This window comes from Mesoplodon densirostris, chromosome 4, assembly GCF_025265405.1.
Source record: "Mesoplodon densirostris isolate mMesDen1 chromosome 4, mMesDen1 primary haplotype, whole genome shotgun sequence".
Classification (NCBI taxonomy): domain Eukaryota; kingdom Metazoa; phylum Chordata; class Mammalia; order Artiodactyla; family Ziphiidae; genus Mesoplodon; species Mesoplodon densirostris.
The window spans coordinates 175,895,922-175,916,866 of NC_082664.1; the positions used below are offsets into that span (position 1 = coordinate 175,895,922).

Consider the following 20,945-nt stretch of genomic DNA (forward strand, 5'->3'; position numbering starts at 1 on the left):
AAGCGGAGTTGTGATCAGATGCGGTAAAATCAAAAGGCTTTAAAACACTTAGGAATAACAGAACCCTCTTTTCAAACAAAGTCTTACGAGGAACGTTGGTATATTAAAACTAAGAAGTGGAGAAAAGAAAGAGCAGAGCGGCTCTGGTTGTACCCTCAGGGAATACCCTGGCTTGTCCCTCCCCTCTAACGGCAGCTGCTAGGGAACCCCCGAGAACAGCGTTTGAAGGCAGGGTGGTCTAACTGGCATTTATGTGCAACCCCAAATGACGCGAGCTGGGCGAGGCAGCATGTGCCGGCCCATCCCTGGTGGGAAGCATGTGTCGGGGTAGCTGGCGTGCAGGCAGTCCTGCTAAAGAGCACAGAAGGTAAGTGAAGCCAAGAGGGACCTCTCCTTCTCTGCTACTAGAAAAAAACTGCATACAGGGTGAGGGAGACAAGCACAGGAGGAGAAAAATCCTCCCTCATACACACAGTCATTCCAGCTTTGTCAGAGTACACGTCTGATACAGCCAGAGAGGTTACCTGTGTCTCTGAAAGAGAAAACTCGACTTTGTAGGTAAGTGGGAGTGGGGCGGGGTGAGAGACACCTTACGAAAAGCTTCATAACTAATGGATGTGTCTGAAATGGTCGAGTGCGACTTCCTTTACCTTCTCATTTATTTGCTGTGCACAGGGTGAACAGAGTTGCAAAATGGCTCTTAATAGCCCTACCACCCACACCCCTCATAAATTTTAGATGAATAGGGGCTGAAGTCAAGCGAAGTAAAATACTAATCAGGAAGTACACTAATGTCAGAGTACTCTTTCTGCAAGTGAGCAAAGATTATGAAAACACAGCATTGATCAAAGAGCATTAACCTTCTGCAGATAACTGATAAAATTCAGGAAGCCCAAGGAGCGTATCAGAAGTTTCCAAATGAGGCTTCTTTCTTTGGGATGAATGGTTAGCATAATATTCTCCCTCACTGATGAGTGACAGTTATTTCTAGTGTCAACATGTTTTTCTTGCCTTGCTTCTGGGAACAGAAAAACACTGCCCAAGATTTAGGAACAGTGTGCACACGCAGAATTGTCTAGAACCATCTCTGTATTTTTGGAAGATCTTTCTGCTAGTTCACTGGAATAGAAATGTCTTTCAAGGGACTTCCCTGGTGGTCCAGTGGTTAAGAATCTGCCTTCCGATGCCGGGGACGCGGGTTTGTTTCCTGGTCAGGGACTTAAGATCCCACACGCTGCAGGGCAATGAAGCCCACGTGCCACAACTAGAGAGAAGCCCGTACGCTGCAACAAAAGATCCCGCATGCTGCAACTAAGACCTGACGCAGCCAAATAAATAAATAAATATTAAAAAAAAAAAAAAAGGAAACGTCTTTCAAATCATTTACGTGGTCTTAGTCTTCCTGTTCCCTAAGTGGCCCGAGATGCATACAGATTTCTAATAGGAGCTAACCTATGCTTTGTGAGCCTTGCCCACAGAAAACAGCCTTCTTTTCAACGTGGCTTCAGCAAGTTCTAACATTTTGCATGTTAAAGGACTGTGTGGGAAAGGTATGTGGAACTGTCACTAGCTCTGTGTGACCTTAACCTGGTCGGGGAGAAGGGAACTGCCAAGGAGAAAGAGAAGAAGATAAGCTTTTCTGTGCGGGCAGTCAGGTTGGCTGCTGAATGAGAGGAGCCTGACCTTCTCCACCTTCTCGTCTTCGCCTGGATGTTTATAGTCCTGACGGGGAGTGCAGGTTGAGGGAAGGGTAAATTTCCATTACATTTGAGTGACCAAATTTAAACATCTCACATTTCCACATTTGATAGGTTCCTTGGGTTGTGTGTCATCCAAATTCCTGCTCTTTTGCCTTTTTCTCTTTTGATAAGGAATTTGTCTTGCAGACCTACTGTGTTAAATCCCTTTCATTTCTGCTTTTACAGGAGGGAGAAGCAGATGTGGCAACGAAAGAAATCAAGCCGAGTCCTGGGCCCACAAGAACTGATTCCATTGACACGTATGTGAAGACAGACTGGGGCTTTCGGACAGACACGCTGGGCAGTCTTGTCACTTTCAGCTCTCCCCTGGGAGGCCAAACATGGTGGGCTGAAAAAGCCACTTATTAATTTATACCGGGACCTTTCAAGAATGTTCCATTTGAATTGCTGTTTAATGTTGCAGCCCAAACTGGTGGAGAAGAAAAACTGTTTGGTGCCTTTGTTGGCGAACTGAGCCCTCACCACTCTGTGTAGAGGTGTTTCATCTCCATCAGATGGGCAGTGAAAACAAGCTTCTTCTCAATTAAGAGGCCCATGTTTCCTGATTTGTTTACCAGTGCAGTCTGATGTGGACCAGGCTGCCCAGCTGATAAGGGGGATGTTTCCATTTTGTCTTCCCTGTTCATTCCCGAGTACAAGCCAAGGTGACTAATTCAGGATAATCTTCCATAGCAATGACTGTTGTTGCTCTGAGTGACGGTGGCTGTTTTTTGAAAGTACCCAGATATCTTACCTGGGGGATTGCAAGTAGACTTGTGACAAGTAGATATTAGGAAGCTGACACCTTAAGAGGTGGGGGACCTTGAGGAGGAGATGGCAGGGGAACTGGGCACCTGAGTCTCTTGTAAGCAGCTCTGACCCAGAATGCGTTGTCAGCTCATCCTCTGTAAGCAGGTTCCTACTGCATGACTCTGCTTAAGAAGAGTTATCTGAAAATCTCCCTAAGGATCTCGTCCCTCATAGGCTTTGAGTATCTTTTTTATATAACTTGATGAATGTACTTATAAAACATAAAAATGGGTTATTTTTTTTTCAGTTATGCTCCCAAGCCTTTGTATAAGGGAGAAAATCAGGATTAGATAATCTTTTTTCATCAAACAGGGCAGTTGGCAGAAATGAAAGTTATTCCCTTTTTTAGTTAGAAATTCCTCAGCTTCCCCCTTTCCTCTATTGCTTTTTTTTTTTTTTTTTTTTTTTTTGTCTGCGTTGGGTCTTTGTTGCTGCGCGCAGGCTTTCTCTAGTTGCAGCGAGCGGGGGCTACTCTTTGTTGCGGTGCGTGGGCTTCTCTCTAGTTGTGGCGCGTGGGTTTTCTCTTCTCTAGTTGTGGCGCGCAGGCTCTAGGGCGTGTGAGCTCTGTAGTTGTGGCGCAGGTTCCAGAGCGCTTGGGCTCTGTAGTTTGCGGCAGGTGGGCTCTGGTTGAAGCACGCCAGCTCAGCAGTTGTGGTGCACAGGCTTAGCTGCCCCGCGCCATGTGGGATCTTAGTTCCCCGACCAGGGATCGAACCCGCATCCCCTGCATTGTAAGGCTGATTCTTTACCACTGGACCACCAGGGAAGTCCCCACACAGCTATTTTTTAATAACAGCTTCCTTACCCTGTTTGAAAGTATTTTAAGGAGTCAGAGATGGATTTCTAGGTTCAGAGTTTGAGCTTTGGCGATGGGAACTGGGATTGAATCTCGGCTTTTTGTTAGATGTGTGACCTTGAGTAGGTTACTGAAAGAGCAGCTGCCATTGGCATCAGCATAGTTGTCCAGAATGTTTAGTTGCTGCAGTGCTTGTTGTGGTTTTCTGCATCATTGAACTGCCTCTTGATTTAATCTGAGTTGGAAATCAAGAAAAATATTTGACGTGCCAACAGTGCCTACATTTCTCTGCTCTAATTGTTTGAAACCAGAAACAAAAATGATCTTCTTCTGACGAGAGAATGTGGTGGTTTCGGTCGAGTTGGAGAAAGGCGGGTGGTCTGCGTGTCGCCATGGGCGGCACACATGCTTGTGCCCTTTGTATGACTGTGGTCTTCCTGGAGATTAGTCCTCTAGGAAAGCCGGACACCAAAAACCAGGGCTACCTCTGCTCCACTGTTTCTGTGAGTCCTGTGGTCTGGTGCCGTGGACATGGTGACCATTTGGAGGAAGTGAGCACGTGCAGTGTAAATCGAGCCTACCCATCGGTCCCCACTCCTTCCCTGGAAACCATGGAGGGGTGAGGCACTGGTGGTCACCGGGCCAGCTTGCTTGGTCTGTAAATGAGAATTAACTAGAGAATATTCTGGAAAGCAGTTCCTTTAAACTGGTTCCAGTAATATTCGTAGACTCTGACATTTTTGTTTTCTCATGAAAACCTTTTAACCTTTATGCTGTCCTGATGTAGGAGCAAATCTGCAGAAGGTGCCAGGAATTATTTGGAATTTGAGGAATTAACTGTGAGCCAGCTCCTGCTTTGTCTAAGGGAAGGAAACCAGAAGGTGGAGAGACTTGAACTTGCCCTCAAGGAAGCCAAAGAAAGGTATGAAATAGGCAACGCGAAATATGCATACATTGCGCTTTTTTTTTTTTTAAGATGTTGGCGGTAGGAGTTTATTAATTAATTAATTTAGTTTTGCTGTGTTGGGTCTTCGTTTCTGTGTGAGGGCTTTCTCTAGTTGTGGCAAGTGGGGGCCACTCTTCATCGCGGTGCTCGGGCCTCTCACTATCGCAGCCTCTCTTGTTGCGGAGCACAGGCTCCAGACGCGCAGGCTCAGTAGTTATGGCTCACGGGCCTACTTGCTCCGCGGCTTGTGGGATCCTCCCAAACCAGGGCTCAAACCCGTGTTCCCTGCATTAGCAGGCAGATTCTCAACCACTGCGCCACCAGGGAAGCCCCATACATTGCTTTTTTAACAGCTTTATTGAGATATAATTAAGATATCTTACAATTCATCCATTTGAAGTGTACATTTCAATTTTTTTTTTAGAATATTCACAGAGTTATGTAGCCTTTACCACATTATAATTTTAGAACATTTTTCCTTCCAAATAAGCAACCCAATACCTGTTAGCACTCACTCCCCATTCCTCCTAGTACTTCTACTTTCTGACTCCATAGACTTACCTTTTCTGGACACTTCATACAAATGGAATCATACAACATGTAGTCTTTTGTGATTGGCTTATTTTATTTAGCATAATGTTTTCAAAGTCTATCCATGAGGTAGCATGTGTCAGTTCTTTTCTCCTTTTTGTTGCCAAATAATATTCCATGATGTAACTAGACAACGTTGTATCTCTTCATCATTTGATGAACATTGGGGTTGTTCCCACTTTTTGCCCATTATGAATAATATTTGCTCTCAACATTCATGCACAATATTTTGTGTGGACATATTTTTAAAATTCTCTGGGTATATACCTAGGAGTTGAATTGCTGGGTCACATGGTTACTGTTGAATATTTTGAGGAACTACCAAACTGTTTTCCACAGTGGCTGCACCATTTTACATTTTCACCAGCAGTGTGTGAGGGTTCCACTTACTCCACATCCACACGAACACCACTGTTGTCTATCTTTTTGATTATGACCATCCTCGTGGATGTGAAGTGGTATCTCATTGTGATTTTGATTTTGTTTCCCCAATGGCTAATAATGTTGGGCATCTTTTCATGTTGGCCATTTGTATATCTTCTTCTTTGCCCATTTAAAAACGTTGGATTGTCTTTTAATTATTGACTGGTAAGAGTTCATTAATATTCTGGATACAAGTCCTTTATGAAGTATATGGTTTGCAAATATTTTCTCCCAGTCTGTGACTTATCTTTTCACTTCCTTGATGGTATCATTTGCAGCACAAAATTTTTTTATTTTGATCTAGTCCTGTTTATCTGTTTGGTGTTTTGTCCCTTCTGCTTTTTTTTTTTTTTTTTTTTTTTTTGCGGTATGCGGGCCTCTCACTGTTGTGGCCTCCCCCATTGCGGAGCACAGGCTCCGGATGCGCAGGCTCCGGACGCGCAGGCTCAGCGGCCATGGCTCACGGGCCCAGCCGCTCCGCGGCATATGGGATCCTCCCAGACCGGGGCACGAACCCGTATCCCCTGCATCGGCAGGCGGACTCTCAACCACTTGCGCCACCAGGGAGGCCCTGTCCCTTCTGCTTTTGGTGTTGTATCTAAGAAACCATTGCCTAACCCAAGGTTACAAAGATTCACCCCTGTATTTTTTCCTAAGAGGTTTATACTTTTAGCTCTTACATTTAAGTCTGTGATCCATATTGAGTACATTTTTGTGCATGGTGTGAGGTAAGGGTCCAACTACATTCTTGCATATGTAGATATATTGCTGTCCCACACCATTTGTTGAAAAGATAATTCTTTTCCTCACTGAATTGTCTTGACACCCCTGGTGTAGATCAGTTGACCATAAATGTAAAGATTAATTCCTAAACACTCAATTTTATTCAATTGATCTATATGTCTATCCTTATGTCAGTACTACGCAGTCTTTTTTTTTTTTTTTAAGATGTTGGGGGTAGGAGTTTATTAATTAATTTATTTATTTTTGCTGCGTTGGGTCTTCGTTTCCGTGTGAGGGCTTTCTCCAGTTGTGGCAAGCGGGGGCCACTCTTCATCGCGGTGCGCGGGCCTCTCACTATCGCGGCCTCTCTTGTTGCAGAGCACAGGCTCCAGACGCGCAGGCTCAGTAGTTGTGGCTCACGGGCCTAGTTGCTCCGCGGCATGTGGGATCCTCCCAGACCACGGCTCGAACCCGTGTCCCCTGCATTAGCAGGCAGACTCTCAACCACTGCGCCACCAGGGAAGCCCCTACTACACAGTCTTGATTACTTTAGTTCTGTAGTAAATTTTGAAATTGGGAAATGCAAGTCCTCCAATTTTGTTCTTCTTTTAAAAGATTGTTTTGGCTATTCTGGGTCCCTTGTTTATTTTTTTAAATGTAATTCTTAGGGTAAGTTTGTTAATTTTGGGGGGAAAGCCAGCTGGGATTTTGTTAGGGATTGCATTGAATCTGGAGATCGATTTGGGAAGCATTGCCATCTTAACAATATTAAGTCTTCTGATCCATAAACATGGGTGTCTTTCCATTTACTTAGGTCATCCTTAATTTCTTTCAATGATGTGTTGTAGTTTTCAGCATACAGGTCTTGCACTTCTTTTTCAAAATTTATTCCTTTGTATTCTAGTCTTTTTGGTGCTATTATACATGAAATTGTTTTCTTAATTTCATTTTTGGATTATTCATTGCTAGTGTAGAGAAATACAACTGATTTTTTTTTTTTTTTTTTGGCGGTACACGGGCCTCTCACTGTTGTGGCCTCTCCCGTTGTGGAGCACAGGCTCCAGACGCGCAGGCTCAGTGGCCATGACTCACGGGCCCAGCCGCTCGGCAGCATGTGGGATCTTCCCAGACCGGGGCACGAACCGGTGTCCCCTGCATCAGCAGGCGGACTCTCAACCACTGTGCCACCAGGGAAGCCCCTACAACTGATTTTTGTATATTGATCTTGTAGCCTGTAACCTTGCTGAATTCATTTATTAGTGCTAATCATTTTTTTAGTGGATTCCTTAGGATTTTCTATATACGAGATCATGTCATTTGCAAAGATATAGTGTTACTTCCTCCTTACCAACCAGGATTCCTTTTATTTCTATTTTTGCATAATTGCCCTGGCTAGACTTCCCGTACAATGTTAAATAAAAGAGGAGAAAGTAGACATCCTTGTCTTGTTCCTGATCTTAGGGGAGAATGCTTTCAGTCTTTCACCATTAAGCTGGTATTACCTTTGTTTTTCATAGATGCTTTTATCAAGTTGAGAAGCTCCCTTCTACTTCTAGTTACAATTTTTATCATGAAAGGGTTTTGGATTTTGTTAAATGCTTTTTCTGAGTCTATGAAGATGATTGTATGGGTTTTTTTTAATATTTACTTTTAATTTATTTATTTGGCTGCGCCAGGTCTTCACTGCAGCATGGGGGATCTTTTTAATTGCGGCATGTGGGCTCTTAGTTGTGGCATGCAGACTCTTAGCTGTGGCATGCATATGGGCTCTAGTTCCCTGACCATGGATCGAACCCGAGCCCTCTACATTGGATCACAGAGTCTTAACCACTGGACCACCAGGGAAGTCCCTGTATGGGTTTTTTTAACCTCTATTAATATAATGTATTACATTGATTGATTTTTCAATGTCAAACTAACTTTTCATCCCTGGATAAATCCCACTTGGTCATGACGTATGATCTTTTTTATATGTTGCTGGTTTGGATTGCTAGTCTTTTGTTAAGGATCTTTGCATCTGTATACCTAAGGGGTACTGGTCTATAGTTTTCTTATGTTGTCTTTGTCTGGCTTTGGAATAAGGGAAATACTGGCCTCATAGAATGTGGTATACACACGCACTTTGGGATAAAATTTATTTACCTCATAGAGTTGTGAAGTCAATGAATTTCTACGTGTGAATGAACTTTTTACGAAGGCAAAGTGCGAAACCACATAAGACGGGGGAGATAATGCAACAGTTTTAGGGTTCCATTGATTGCAACATTTAATAATAATATACTATAAATAGGATATACTATAATATACATAAATATATTATGTCTAAGACATAATTAATTCTCTCAGACATTATAAATGGCTCATTAATCTTAAAATTATAGCACTATAGGAAGCACTTTCTAACTGAAGCAGTTGAAATTTTTAAATATAAGATCTGTTTTTAAAATATGAAGCATAAGTTATTTATTCAGAATGAGGGTAACCTAGAATAATCAGTGTTTGTCCAATGACTTATTTGATCCTCAGCTCTTTTCAGAGGTGAAAAATGTATGATAGCTATGAATCGTAGGTTTTTACCCCATATCCTACCGCTGTCCCTTAGAAAAGTTCAGAGGTTAACTTCCAGGAAACTAGTACCATGTATTCTAATGGAGTAAAATATTCATCCTGCCTTTCTGACAAGTCCCAAAATCTAGTAATAATGCACAGAAAAATAATTAAGTAAAAGCATTCTTTTTACACCTTAATTATTCCAGCTGATTTTTAAAGGGAAGATGTTTTGCTCTGAAAAAGACCCTTAATAGTCATGAGTAATCAGTGTGTTTCTGTTTCATTGGCACGTTTAACCTCCTGAGTTCTGCACACCAATCTAAGAAGTGAAGTTTAGCCAGTAATTCATCTTTCCTCAGATAACATGATTAGCTTTAATAATAAAAGTGTAAACTTAGGAATTTTCTGATTATATATCCGGATCTTTCATATAATCTAGTTTATATTTCCTGCTTTCAAAATAATGATAGCTCTCTGTCTGGAGGTATAGCTTTTCAGATTGCAGCTAGGAAGTCAGGCCTGCCTTTGAGATGGGTGTTTCCCTCTCTCACCCTGAGCTCCCTGTAAAGGATCCCTTTCTCAATAGCATTAAATTTCCATTTTGTGAGTCAGCCTTCTCACAGTATTTAACACCTGGCAAGTCAGTGATTGGTTGCCAAGAGTAATGTTCCCCGTGTGGGTATTAGGATGACCTCCTGGCTAAGGTCGGACTGAAACCAAGAACTAAAATCACTGATTCCTGGACAACCTGGCTTGATTTACTATGTGGGATATGATGGAAAGACATTCCAAGACCTAACATGTCTTTTTCTCAAATACATACGTCAGTCTTCAACCATTTTCATGAGAAATAGGGGTAATAGTTTAAAATTTACTCTGAAATATTTTAGGGATTTGTGGGGACAGTGGACAACAGACTTGCCTTTCTTCCATTGTTTGCCAGGATTCATATTTCATGTAATTTGTGTCTTCTGAACAAACTTAAACTGATAGCCAGGAAGGAGAGGGAAAGTGTATATGAAGTGTGACCCGGGATAATCAAGAGGTAGTAGGGAAAAGTCAGCCGAGATGAACACTTGCCCTACAAACTTACGTTGAAATGCAAACGTAGGTCAGAAGCCTGCGTCCTATGCGAGTGGCGTGATAACGGCCCATCCTTCGACCCAGCACCAACCAGCTCTTGGCCCATTGATTTGCTTAGCCAGAAACAGTGCCTGTGCACCAGTTAGGTTGGGCAGTTTGCAACAGATACTCATGCTGTTTGTTTATTTGTTATTATCACTAAGCTTTTTAAAAATCAGGTTTGAATTCACATAGTTTAAAGAATTGGTTCCACAAGCTTTTTACGGAAAAACAGTAATTCTTTGACCAACCCCCCTCCATCCCCCACCTCATTTTCCTGCTTCTCAGACAACCACTTGCAACATATTTAGCTGGTTCTTTTGATACATACTCCCATGTATCAAGATTAAATTGCTACTTAAATTTTTTTTCCTATTTTAGACATAATCTATTGACCTCCCACTATGAAGGATGAGGATTTAACTGCCTTTCACTCTCACCATTGTCACTACACACACTTCTGGACCCTTCCCACCCCACTCCAAAACTGATTATATTAACATTCAGTTAGATCACTACTCAGTGTTTATTATTATTATGCGTACATACCCACGCACACATACAGTTCTCTGTTGAGCTGTGCTCTATGCTTTGACCACTTTTCCTTTTTTATACTTAAAAAAAAAATCTCTATGCAGAATTACCTTTATAAAAATTTGCTTAGTTCTACCGTACTCTTCTCCAATGAGGAAATCTCAATTACATTCAAACATGTTAGTAGTCTAATAGTTTTCTCTTGAAGACTTTTCTCCTGGAGTCAGCCTGGTTGTTACCTAGGTCCTGCTGTATTGCAGTCATCTTGGAATCTCCCTTTGTCATTGTCCTGTGGAATTCCTTCATCTCTGCTGTGTTGGATCACCTGTTCCCTGAATCCAATGCCTTTCTCATTCTCTAAATATCTTTAAATATCTCCACTAACTTACTAAGAAAGAATATATGGGAAGGATATTTTCTGAGATCTGCATATCTGAAAATCTCTGTTTCTACCTTTATACTTAATGGATAATTCGGCTAGATATAGAAATCTGTATTGGATATAATTTTCCCTCCAAATTTTGAAAGCATTACTTCATCGTATTCTAGCTTTTGGTGTTAATGTTGAAAAACCCATCGCCATTCTGATTCTTAATCTTTTGGGTTAAAACTTCTTTTGTTTTTCCTCTCCCCCAAAGGTTCTTTGCTGTGTCTCAAGTTTTCTGACGTTTCACATGTGCTTTGGTGTGACCTTGTTTTCATCCATTTGTTCTGGACATTCTTGGCCTCTTTCGTTCTGCAAACTCATGTCCTTCACTTCTCGAAAAATGATCTTGAAATAATTCAGGGATAATCTCTCATCCTCAGTTTTCTCTGTTCTCTCATTCTAGCACTACTGTTATTTTTAATTGGACCTCCTGGACCAGTCCTCCGACTTTCTCAACTGGGTGTTCCTCTTTTCCAGTTTTCTCTCTCTCCATATCTCTCTCTTTCTCTCCATCCACCCTTCACTCTTGCTCTTTCTCTTTTTCTGCTTTCTGATACATTTGATCAACTTTCATCCTCTTTGTGGGGCGGGGGACAGTTCCTTTGAATGTTCCTCTTCCATTTTATTATGGTGGTAATATGTTTCCTTCTGTCCCTAAGGATATTTTTTGTTTGTTTGTTTGTTTTCATTTATTTTTATTTTTATTTTTTGCTTTATAACAAATTTAATCAGTTATACATATACATATGTTCCCATATCCCCTCCCTTTTGCGTCTCCCTCCCACCCTCCCTATCCCACCCCTCCAGGCGGTCACAAAGCACCAAGCTGATCTCCCTGTGCTATGCGGCTGCTTCCCACTAGCTATCTACCTTACGTTTGGTAGTGTATATATGTCCATGCCGTTCTTTTACTTTGTCACAGCTTACCCTTCCCCCTCCCCATATCCTCAAGTCCATTCTCTAGTAGGTCTGTGTCTTTATTCCTGTCTTACCCCTATGTTCTTCATGATGTCCCTAAGGATATTAATGATAGGTGTTTTTTTTTTGAAGTTTTTTCCCCTTGGCATATTCTAATTTCAGTAAGTTGTTTTATTTTCTCGTTTACTTTGTCTGTTTCATTTTAAGGTTTTCCTGAAATGTCTGGTAATCTTTACTGTTTGATCGGATTTAAGACTGGGGGGTTAGATGCTGATCAAAGTGCTGTGTGGGGCTTCCCCGGTGGCGCAGTGGTTGAGAATCCGCCTGCCAATGCGGGGGACACAGGTTCGAGCCCTGGTCCGGGAAGATCCCACATGCCACGGAGCAACTAAGCCCGTGCGCCACAACTACTGAGTCTGCACTCTAGAGCCTGTGAGCCACGACTGCTGAAGCCCGCACACCTGGAGCCCATGCTCTGCAACAAGCAAAGCCACCGCCATGAGAAGCCCACGCACCGCAACAAAGAGTAGCTCGCGCTCGCTGCAACTAGAGAAAAGCCCGCGCACAGCAACGAAGACCCAACACAGCCTAAAATAAATAAATAAATAAATATATTAAAAAAACAAACAAACAAAGTGCTGTATGCATGTGTAGGGAGATCTGGCTGGGTGGTTTCCTTGGGGAAATCTTACATCAGAAACTTTAAATCTTTTCCTTATCCTGATCAAATTCTCCAGAGGAGACTTTTCCAGTCTCCTGTCTGAAGGGTACTTTTCTAGATGCCAGCCTTCTGGAGATGAGTAGGAACAGAAGGCTGAGGGTCTTAGTATTCTGTAAGTTCCCCTCCTTTCAGTAGGGAACCCAACCCCTCAACTCTGATTAATGACTCTGAGTCAAGAGACCCTTTATTTTATGACCTTCTAGTCATTCTTTTTTTGTTTTTTTTTTTCTAGTCATTCTTAAACAGGTCCCAACTTTATCCCCACGTCCAGAGGTACCTGGTGTCACTGATTCCTGAGCCTTTGGGGTCCCACAGTATGAAGTGGGTTCCATCTTGGCTCTCCCTACTGTTGGCTCAGATCCAGTCCTCTTGGGCTATCTAGTCAGTTCCCACTCATACCTAATGCTTCCCAAATCTTGCTATTATTTCCTCTCCCTTTCTCTTTGTTCTTGTAGGTATGTGGCTTGTAAAAGTCATTTTAGTGGTATTCAAGGTCGGAGAAAAATTACATGCGTATATTTAAATCTACCATCTTTAACCACAAGTCTCTTTATTTCATTTGTATCGGGATGGCTTTCACATGATTATGATTCAGTGTAAGAATGTTGCTATATTTGTTTGTTTTCAGGACCTCATAAACTTATATGTGTCCCAAAAAACAAGTCTTTCCCTCTTTGCCGAATCCTTATAAAGGGACACCCACTCTCATGTAGCACATATGCATGCACATGTGTACACACATAAAAACACAAATTTAAAAAATATTTCTGTGCATGACAATGATGTGAAAAGAGGCAGTATTTTTTAGTGTTCAAGATAAATTATACATATCTTATACCTCCATCTGCATTCATCCCTTAAATCAATTCTAGCCAATATCAGGTTGAAAGCAAAACCAGAGCTAATACAGAGAATGCGAAGAGGTTTTGAAAACATTGATCTTCTATCCAAATTTTGAACAATGTTCTTTTCAGTGCTTCCACAATTGTTTTTCCTCTGGAAGCCAAAGAGAAAGTAACTTTTCTATATTCTTTAATTTTTCAGAATTTCTGATTTTGAAAAGAAAGCGAAGGATCGTTGTGAGATTGAGACCCAGACAGAGGGGCGCACAGAACAAGAGAAAGAAGAGGAGAAAGGCACAGAAACTGTGGGTACTAAGAGTCTAAGACTGTTACCACACCCCCGATGGACAGAGTAGTGCAGGCGCTGGAGCCGAGTCTTGTGATGTGTTATTGGCTTTAGCAATAGAGAAATAATTTCCATGTTGAATATTTTCTATTTCTCTTATATTTCCTTGTCCTGATCTGAATTTCATTCATTGTAAATTGTACTGAGATGTATTTCTATCCTAGTGATTCTAGGAGATCACCTCTCTCTCTCTTCTTGGCTGATTTTCTCTCCAGAATTCCTAAGTGGACAGGCCCACTAATTGAGAAAGGAATTTTGTCCAATTTATAAATAAGATCATTTGAGGATGTGACCCAGAAATGTAAGGTAGAATTGAAAGATCTTGGTTCTATCCCACTACTGGTTTGAATAAAATAGTATGAACAAAAAAGGTTCATTTTTATATACATGCTCATATACATTTCTGTTCTGTGGCAACTCAGAGACGTGCCTCATAGCCTGCAAACACAGTCTGAAGCTTAGGGAAAGGTGATGAAGGCAGGAAGTTGTAAGACCCACAGTAGCCCATGAGAAAGGCATTTACATAAAATACTTTAGCTAATTTATTTATTCAGCAAATATATATCAAATGCCTAGTGTATGCCATGCTCTGGGCTGAGTCTCCTACTTTCAAGAGAATGGAGAATATTTTAAAAACTGAGATGAAGAGAACACCTGTGAGTAATAGTACCCTGTTGACGAAAACTAATCAATAACTAATAATAGAGAAGTACTGAGACTTCCCTGGCACCATAAAACTCACTGACAAAAATTCTAGAGCTGCCAGGAAATAGGCAGTACAGTGAAAATAGTTGAGTAAACTAGAAAAATAAATCAGCCAGGGAATATGGGCATGAGTTGCTAGATGGATAAATAAGATTGTGCTTTGACATCACTGTGATCTGTGATCCCTTGAACTATGATCAGGATTTTTTTTTTTTTTTTAATTTTTGGCTGCTTTGGGTCTTTGTTACTGCGTGCGGGCTTTCTCCAGTTGCGTCGCGCAGGGGCTACTCTTCATTGCAGTGCACGGGCTTCTCATTGTGGTGGCTTCTCTTGTTGTGGAGCATGGGCTCTAGGCACGTGGGCTTCAGTAGTTGTGGCTCACGGCTCTAGAGCACAGGCTCAGTAGTTGTGGTGCACGGGCTTAGTTGCTCCGTGGCATGTGGGATCTTCCTGGACCAGGGCTCTAACCTGTGTCCCCTGCATTGGCAGGCGGATTCTTAACCACTGCACCACCAGGGAAGTCCAGGATTCATTTTAATTAAGATAAAGTCATTATCACAAGTGCATCCAAACTGATCAGTTAATGATCTATAAGGAAACAGAGTTGTACCCAAAGCTTTTTTTTTCATACAAGATATTTGGGGCGTTAATTGCCAAAAGTTTAATCAATTCAACAGTCTTATTTAGACACCAGTGGTTCACACTGTTTTCTCACAAAGAGGTTCATTTAGCCTCTGAATAATGCGTGTTTGTGATTGCCTGGATGACAGGTTGGAAGTGAAGTGGAAACGTTGAACCTTCAGGTGACAACCCTGTTTAAGGAGCTTCAGGAGGCTCACACGAAACTCAGTGAGGCTGAGCTAATGAAGAAGAGACTTCAGGAAAAGTAAGAATGAGAGATGAATTTTATCCTCCTTCGAAAAGTGTACAGTTTTACAAAATATGTTAAGATACAAAATATAGTTTTATTACTGTTTTACTGAGTAAAAGAAAAAGAGACCTAATTAAAATATGAATTCAGAAAACACTAATGTTCAGGTTAATATAGAAACATGAAGTCCTTGTAGTAATATGGGGGAATGGGCCCAAGGGACTCTGATTCTGCTGTTTGGGGACATTTGTTAAGCGTATATGAGGACCTGGAAAAAGCAGTGAGCCAGACTTCCTGTGACTTATGTGAGCTGACAACATTGATGTGAACAAACATAAAAGCTACAAAGGGCAAGAAGAACCTGAGTGAGATTTACTTAGGAAAAAGAAATTGATTTTCAGTCAGTCTTGAAGTCTAATTTATAAATTGAGAGAATTTTGCGTTTGCTTGTTTCTCTTGATGTAAGAAGTTATCCCAAATTTAGGAAAGCTAAGTTGATGTTGTTCTTTTGGATTAGTTAGCAAACGTATTTCCAGCACAATATACAAGTGTATGTTTCCATGGAGTTACACTGACCAAGGTTGTACAGTATTAATGGTTATCTAGTACAGCATAGCGGCTGATGCTAACGACTTTGGATAAACAGACCTAAGGCTGAAATATGGATCTACCCCTTATTTGTGGTATTACCCTGGACAAGTTATTTATTTAACCTCTCTGAGCCTCAGTTTTATCAGTTGTAAACTGTGTGTCATAATTCTGACTTTGTATTAAGTAAGCTAATGTTTAACATGCTTTGCGCTAATGCCTTGCACGTAGCTATTATTGGTTTGTATTTGCTGTTATATTGAAATTTTCTCTCTGATCTTTAAGAGGACTGAAAGCATTTCCTTCTCCCCTATTGAATCTTTGTCAGAAGTCATATTTTTTGTGCTTAACAGAGCCCATAGTTTTAAAAATACTAAAGATATCCATGGATCACTGTATGAGAAGCACCTCTAGCCAATTACTAGTTTGGTCTGTATCTAAATCACAGAAATATATTTGCATGACTAGTTGAAACAATTACTCCAAGTAGTAGCTTGTGTGATCTTAGATCTGTACTTTGTTATGTTAGGCATAAGGGTTCAGAAATATGTAAATTTCTTTTACAAAAATCTGTATTTTTTTATATTCAGGCATAACGGTTCAGAAATATTACTTACTTCTAGTAAAGAAGCAGGGAGGATAAAATATTTAATTTTGTACTGTTAAATTTTTGAAAAATGTAATCCTAAAATTCTTTGCATTTGCTACATAATCTGGGGATTCATTTAAAAGCTACTGAGAAATGAAGTATTGTTTGTCCTCATGAAATTTTGCTCTTTCTTAGATGTCAGGCCCTTGAAAGGAAAAATTCTGCAACCCCATCAGAGCTGAATGAAAAGCAAGAGCTTGTTTATAATAACAGAAAGTTAGAGCTCCAAGTAGAAAGCATGCGATCAGAAATCAAAATGGAGCAAGCAAAAACAGAAGATGAAAAGTGAGTATGCTGTGACTGAATGGCTACTTGCTAAAAGAAGATAAAATAGCTCTTTTATGCAGATTGGAATCAGGATTTAAGAATAAATTTAAAATTTTTTCTCTTTTATTTATTTGAAGACGTACTAGTAGACTTTGCTGTGGAGATAAATGTTAAGTTTTATAATAACAATTATGAAAATTATTTGTAATCTGTCTTGATTGGGGAGGGGGGAATTGTTTTCTTCGCAAGTAAGAACATGCTAGTAGGTGGTGGGATGATAAGGGTGGGAGGGAAGATTTTGTCACCTGAGTGTTCAGAAGAGGGTTGGGAGGTAAGACTAAGCTTCTATGATATTTTTCCCAAGATTCCATTTTAAAATTTCTTTTTAAATAGGTCCAAATTAGCCACTCTACAGTTGACACACAACAGGCTTCTTCAAGAATACAATAATGCACTGAAAACAACTGAGGAACTAAAAAGAAGAGAGGTACTCACAGAAAAAAAATTACTTTCATAGCCATTTAACATTTTATGTAAATATCTAAAGTAGTTGTGTTAATCCTTAACTAGGTCTGGTTTCAAGGGTTGTTTTTCCATTTATAATTAATTTCTTGTGCCTAAGTGTTTATAACATTTTATAACTCCTGATATTCCACACATGTATAATGTGCCTTGTGCACAGAGGTGATGTGCATTTCCTATGGTCGGAGTACAGTTTTAGCATTTTTTTTTATAAATTTATTTATTTATTTATTATTTATTTTTGGCTGCGTTGGGTCTTTGTTGCTGTGCACGGGCTTTCTCTAGTTGCAGTGAGCGGGGGCTACTCTTCGTTGTGGTGCGCGAGCTCTCATTGCGGTGGCTTCTCTTGTTGCGGAGCACGGGCTCTAAGCATGCAGGCTTCAGTAGTTGTGGCACACAGGCTCAGTAGTTATGGCTCGCGGGCTCTAGAGCACGAGCTCTAGAGTACAGGCTCAGTAGTTGTGGCGCATGGGCTTACTTGCTCCGCGGCTAAGCTTTTAGCATTTCTAACAGTGGATGGTTTGTAGGAGAGCTGAGCCTGGGCTCCTACATGAGTAATGACTGTATAGTGAGACTGCTGCCTGGAGCTATCACAAGGCTAGCTTGCCTGCTGTCAGTGAACTTGAGGCCCTGGACTTATCCGGCTGCATCTTGAATTATTGTAATAGTAATAGTAATAATGCCCCCAGAATGGTGTGATAATTTAAACACCATGGATAGAGATGTCAGGTAATAGATGTATTAATTAACCCGATGGTGGGAATCCTTTCACAATGTATATGTATATCAAATCATCATGTTGTATACTTTATAAATATTTTACAATTTTATTTGGCAGTTTTACCTCAATAAAGCTGGAATAAATAAAGACCACGGGAGCTTCGAATTAGAAGGGGTTTTTGAGTTTATATTCTTAGAAATATATTTTGTTTTTCATTTACTTTTACTGGAATATTGTTCCTCTCTAGGACCTAGTAAATTTTTAATTTAAACATTCCACTGACTTCATAAAGTAAGAGTAATGTGAGCGGAAGAATAGGAGTATCAGCAACTTACACCCACTCTGAGATAGGGTTTGTTATTATCTCCCTTATTTTAGTGTTTTCTTTTTATAAATCATTATTTTAAATTAGGAAATTATTATCTTCAAGCTGTAAATTTAAGTGCATGAAAGTTACTGAATAAGTTATCACTGCTGATTAACAGAATAATTTAGAGCCAGTCATTTTTAAAAAAATAAACCTACATCTAATATTTTACTAAAATAGGTTGAATTATTTCAAAACCATGTCTAGAATAAGTTTGTCTTTTTCAGTCCGAAAAAGTGGATAAGGTGGTGCTGCAGGAACTGAGTGGAAAGCTGGAACTGGCAGAGAAAGCCCTGGCTTCCAAGCAGCTCCAAATGGATGAGATGAAGCAGACCATTGCCAAGCAGGAGAAAGACCTGGAAACCATGGCTGTTCTCAGGGCTCAGGTAGACTTCGTTCCCAAATGTGAGCCAAGGCAGGCCAACCCCGATTATATTCTCTAACAGGAAAGTGATAGTGCTTAAAATATATTTTTTGATTTTATACTATTTCCACCAGTATGTATGTATATATATATATATATATATATATTCCTTTTTTTTTTTTTTTTTTTTTTTTGCGGTACACGGGCCTCTCACTGTTGTGGCCTCTCCCGTCACGGAGCACAGGCTCCGGACGCGCAGGCTCAGCGGCCATGGCTCACGGGCCCAGCCGCTCCGCGGCATGTGGGATCTTCCCGGACCGGGGCATGAACCCATGTCCCCTGCATCGGCAGGCGGACTCTCAACCACTGCGCCACCAGGGAAGCCCTCCACCAGTATATTTTTAAAAACCTTTTTACCGAAGTATATCACAGGTGGAAAGTGCACCACACTTTTAAGTGTATTACTCACTGAATTTATCTATACTACAGTTTATAGAGAGCTGGATTATTTCCAGCTTGGGGCTTTGTGTTTAATGTTGCTCTGTCATTCTTATGCGTGTCTCTTTGTTCACCTGTGCATTCATTTCTGTTGGGTACACACCTAGGAGTGGAATTGCTTGTTCATAGAATATGCATGTTACTCAGCTTTAATAGATAATGCCAAAGAGGTTTCCAAAGTGGACCAGTTTTCACTCCCACCAACAGAGAGTTCCTATTGCTCTATATCCTTACCCATACTTGTATTATCAGAATTTTTAACCATTCTAGTGGGTTTATAATGGTGTCTCATTAAATTTGCCTTTCCCTGATGGTATGAGAGTGAGTAATTTTTCAGATGTTTACTGGCCTTCTAAGCATCCCCTTTTGTGAAGAGCCTGATCAGGTCTTTGCCCAATTTTCTTCTGGTTTTCTGGCTTTTTCTTCAATTTATAGGAGTTCTTTATATATTCCACATACAAGCCCTTGCCAGTTATACTTTTTGAAGATTTCTTGACTCTATGATTTGCCTTTCCACTCTCATGAAGGTGTCTGTTGAACGAAAATTCTTAATTTTAATGCAGTCCAGTTTATGAGTCTTTTTATTTATGATTATAGTACTTTTTGTGTCCTGTTTTAAAAACTTTCACTATCTCAGGGCCATGAACATATTTTCCTATGTTGTCTTCTAAAAGTTTTATGGTTTTGCCTTTTACATTAAGATCTAAAAACCATCTGTAATTAGTTTTTCTATATGGAGTGAGGTAAGGGTAAAGATTCATATTTTTTTCTGCATGAATATCCTGTTCATTTGGTGCCATTTATTTAGAAGGTCATCTTTTCTTAAGGACTCTGCTGCCCTCTTTGTCACATATTGTGTCCAGGTACCACGGGTCTATTTCTGGATTCTATACTGTTCCATTGGGCTATTTGTACATCCTTGCTCTGGTACCATACTGTCTTATTATAAAGAATCAAATGCTTTGATATCTGGTAGAAAGTCTTCCTACCTCACTGAGATTCTTCAAGAGGACCTTAGGTTTTCCTTTTCTTATAAATTTCAGAATTCGCTTGATATTTTCTACACAGAAAAAAAAAAACCTGGGATTTTGATTAGAATTTTATTAAATATATATAAATCAATTTGGAGATGACTGGCAACTTTACATCATTGACTCTTCCAGTCCACGAACATGACATATCTTCTTTAATTATTTTCAGTCATATTTTTAATCTTCTTAGTAAAGATTCTGCTCATCTTTTATTAGATTATTCTTAGATATTTTCTATTTTTTCCATATTTTCTATTTTTATGATAATTTTATAAATAGCATTTTTTAAAACTTCATTTTCTAATGGTTGCTGCTATATAGAAATACAATTGATTTCTAATATTGACTTTCCATGCAGTAAACTTACTCAACTCACATTTTAATTCTAATAATATTTCTGAATATTCCTTTGGACTGGATACACTAAGATCAGTTGAATAATGACAGTTTTTTTTTTCCTTTCCAGTTCATTATATTTTTTTTCTTTCTTTTTCTTGCCTTATTACATTGGCTGGGACCCCAGTGCAATGCTGTGTAACAGTGGAGAGAGCAGGCAGCCTTGCCTTGCTCTCAGTCTCAGTGGCAGTGTGTTCAACATTTCACTGTTGAGTGTGTGGTGTTTGCTATAGGCTTTACATGGATATCACTTATTAGATTAAGAAAATCCCCTTCTCTTCCTTGTTTGCCAAAAATGTTTATTCTGAGTGGATGTTGAATTTTATTTAGGAAATGTTTTTTCTTCATATAATGATACAATTAGATAATTATATGCCTTTTTCCTTTAATTTGTTAATGTGGTAAATCACATTGATTTTTTAAATATTAAACTTTGCCTTTCTTGAATTATCCTCTGTATATATTGTTGGATTTGGTT

General features: G+C 40.0%; 1 protein-coding gene across 3 annotated transcripts in view; it reads left to right on the plus strand.

The window, feature by feature from the left end:
* OPTN (optineurin) overlaps positions 1-20,945 on the plus strand; it is a 45,276-nt gene that overhangs the window by 13,699 nt on the left and 10,632 nt on the right. For all 3 annotated transcript variants that reach the window (XM_060097731.1, XM_060097729.1, XM_060097730.1), the window contains exons 5-11: positions 1,926-1,999; positions 4,133-4,267; positions 13,345-13,447; positions 14,964-15,079; positions 16,437-16,586; positions 16,962-17,055; positions 18,406-18,564. In XM_060097731.1, the coding sequence (XP_059953714.1) occupies positions 1,926-1,999; positions 4,133-4,267; positions 13,345-13,447; positions 14,964-15,079; positions 16,437-16,586; positions 16,962-17,055; positions 18,406-18,564 (831 nt within the window). The remainder of the gene's footprint in view (positions 1-1,925; positions 2,000-4,132; positions 4,268-13,344; positions 13,448-14,963; positions 15,080-16,436; positions 16,587-16,961; positions 17,056-18,405; positions 18,565-20,945) is intronic.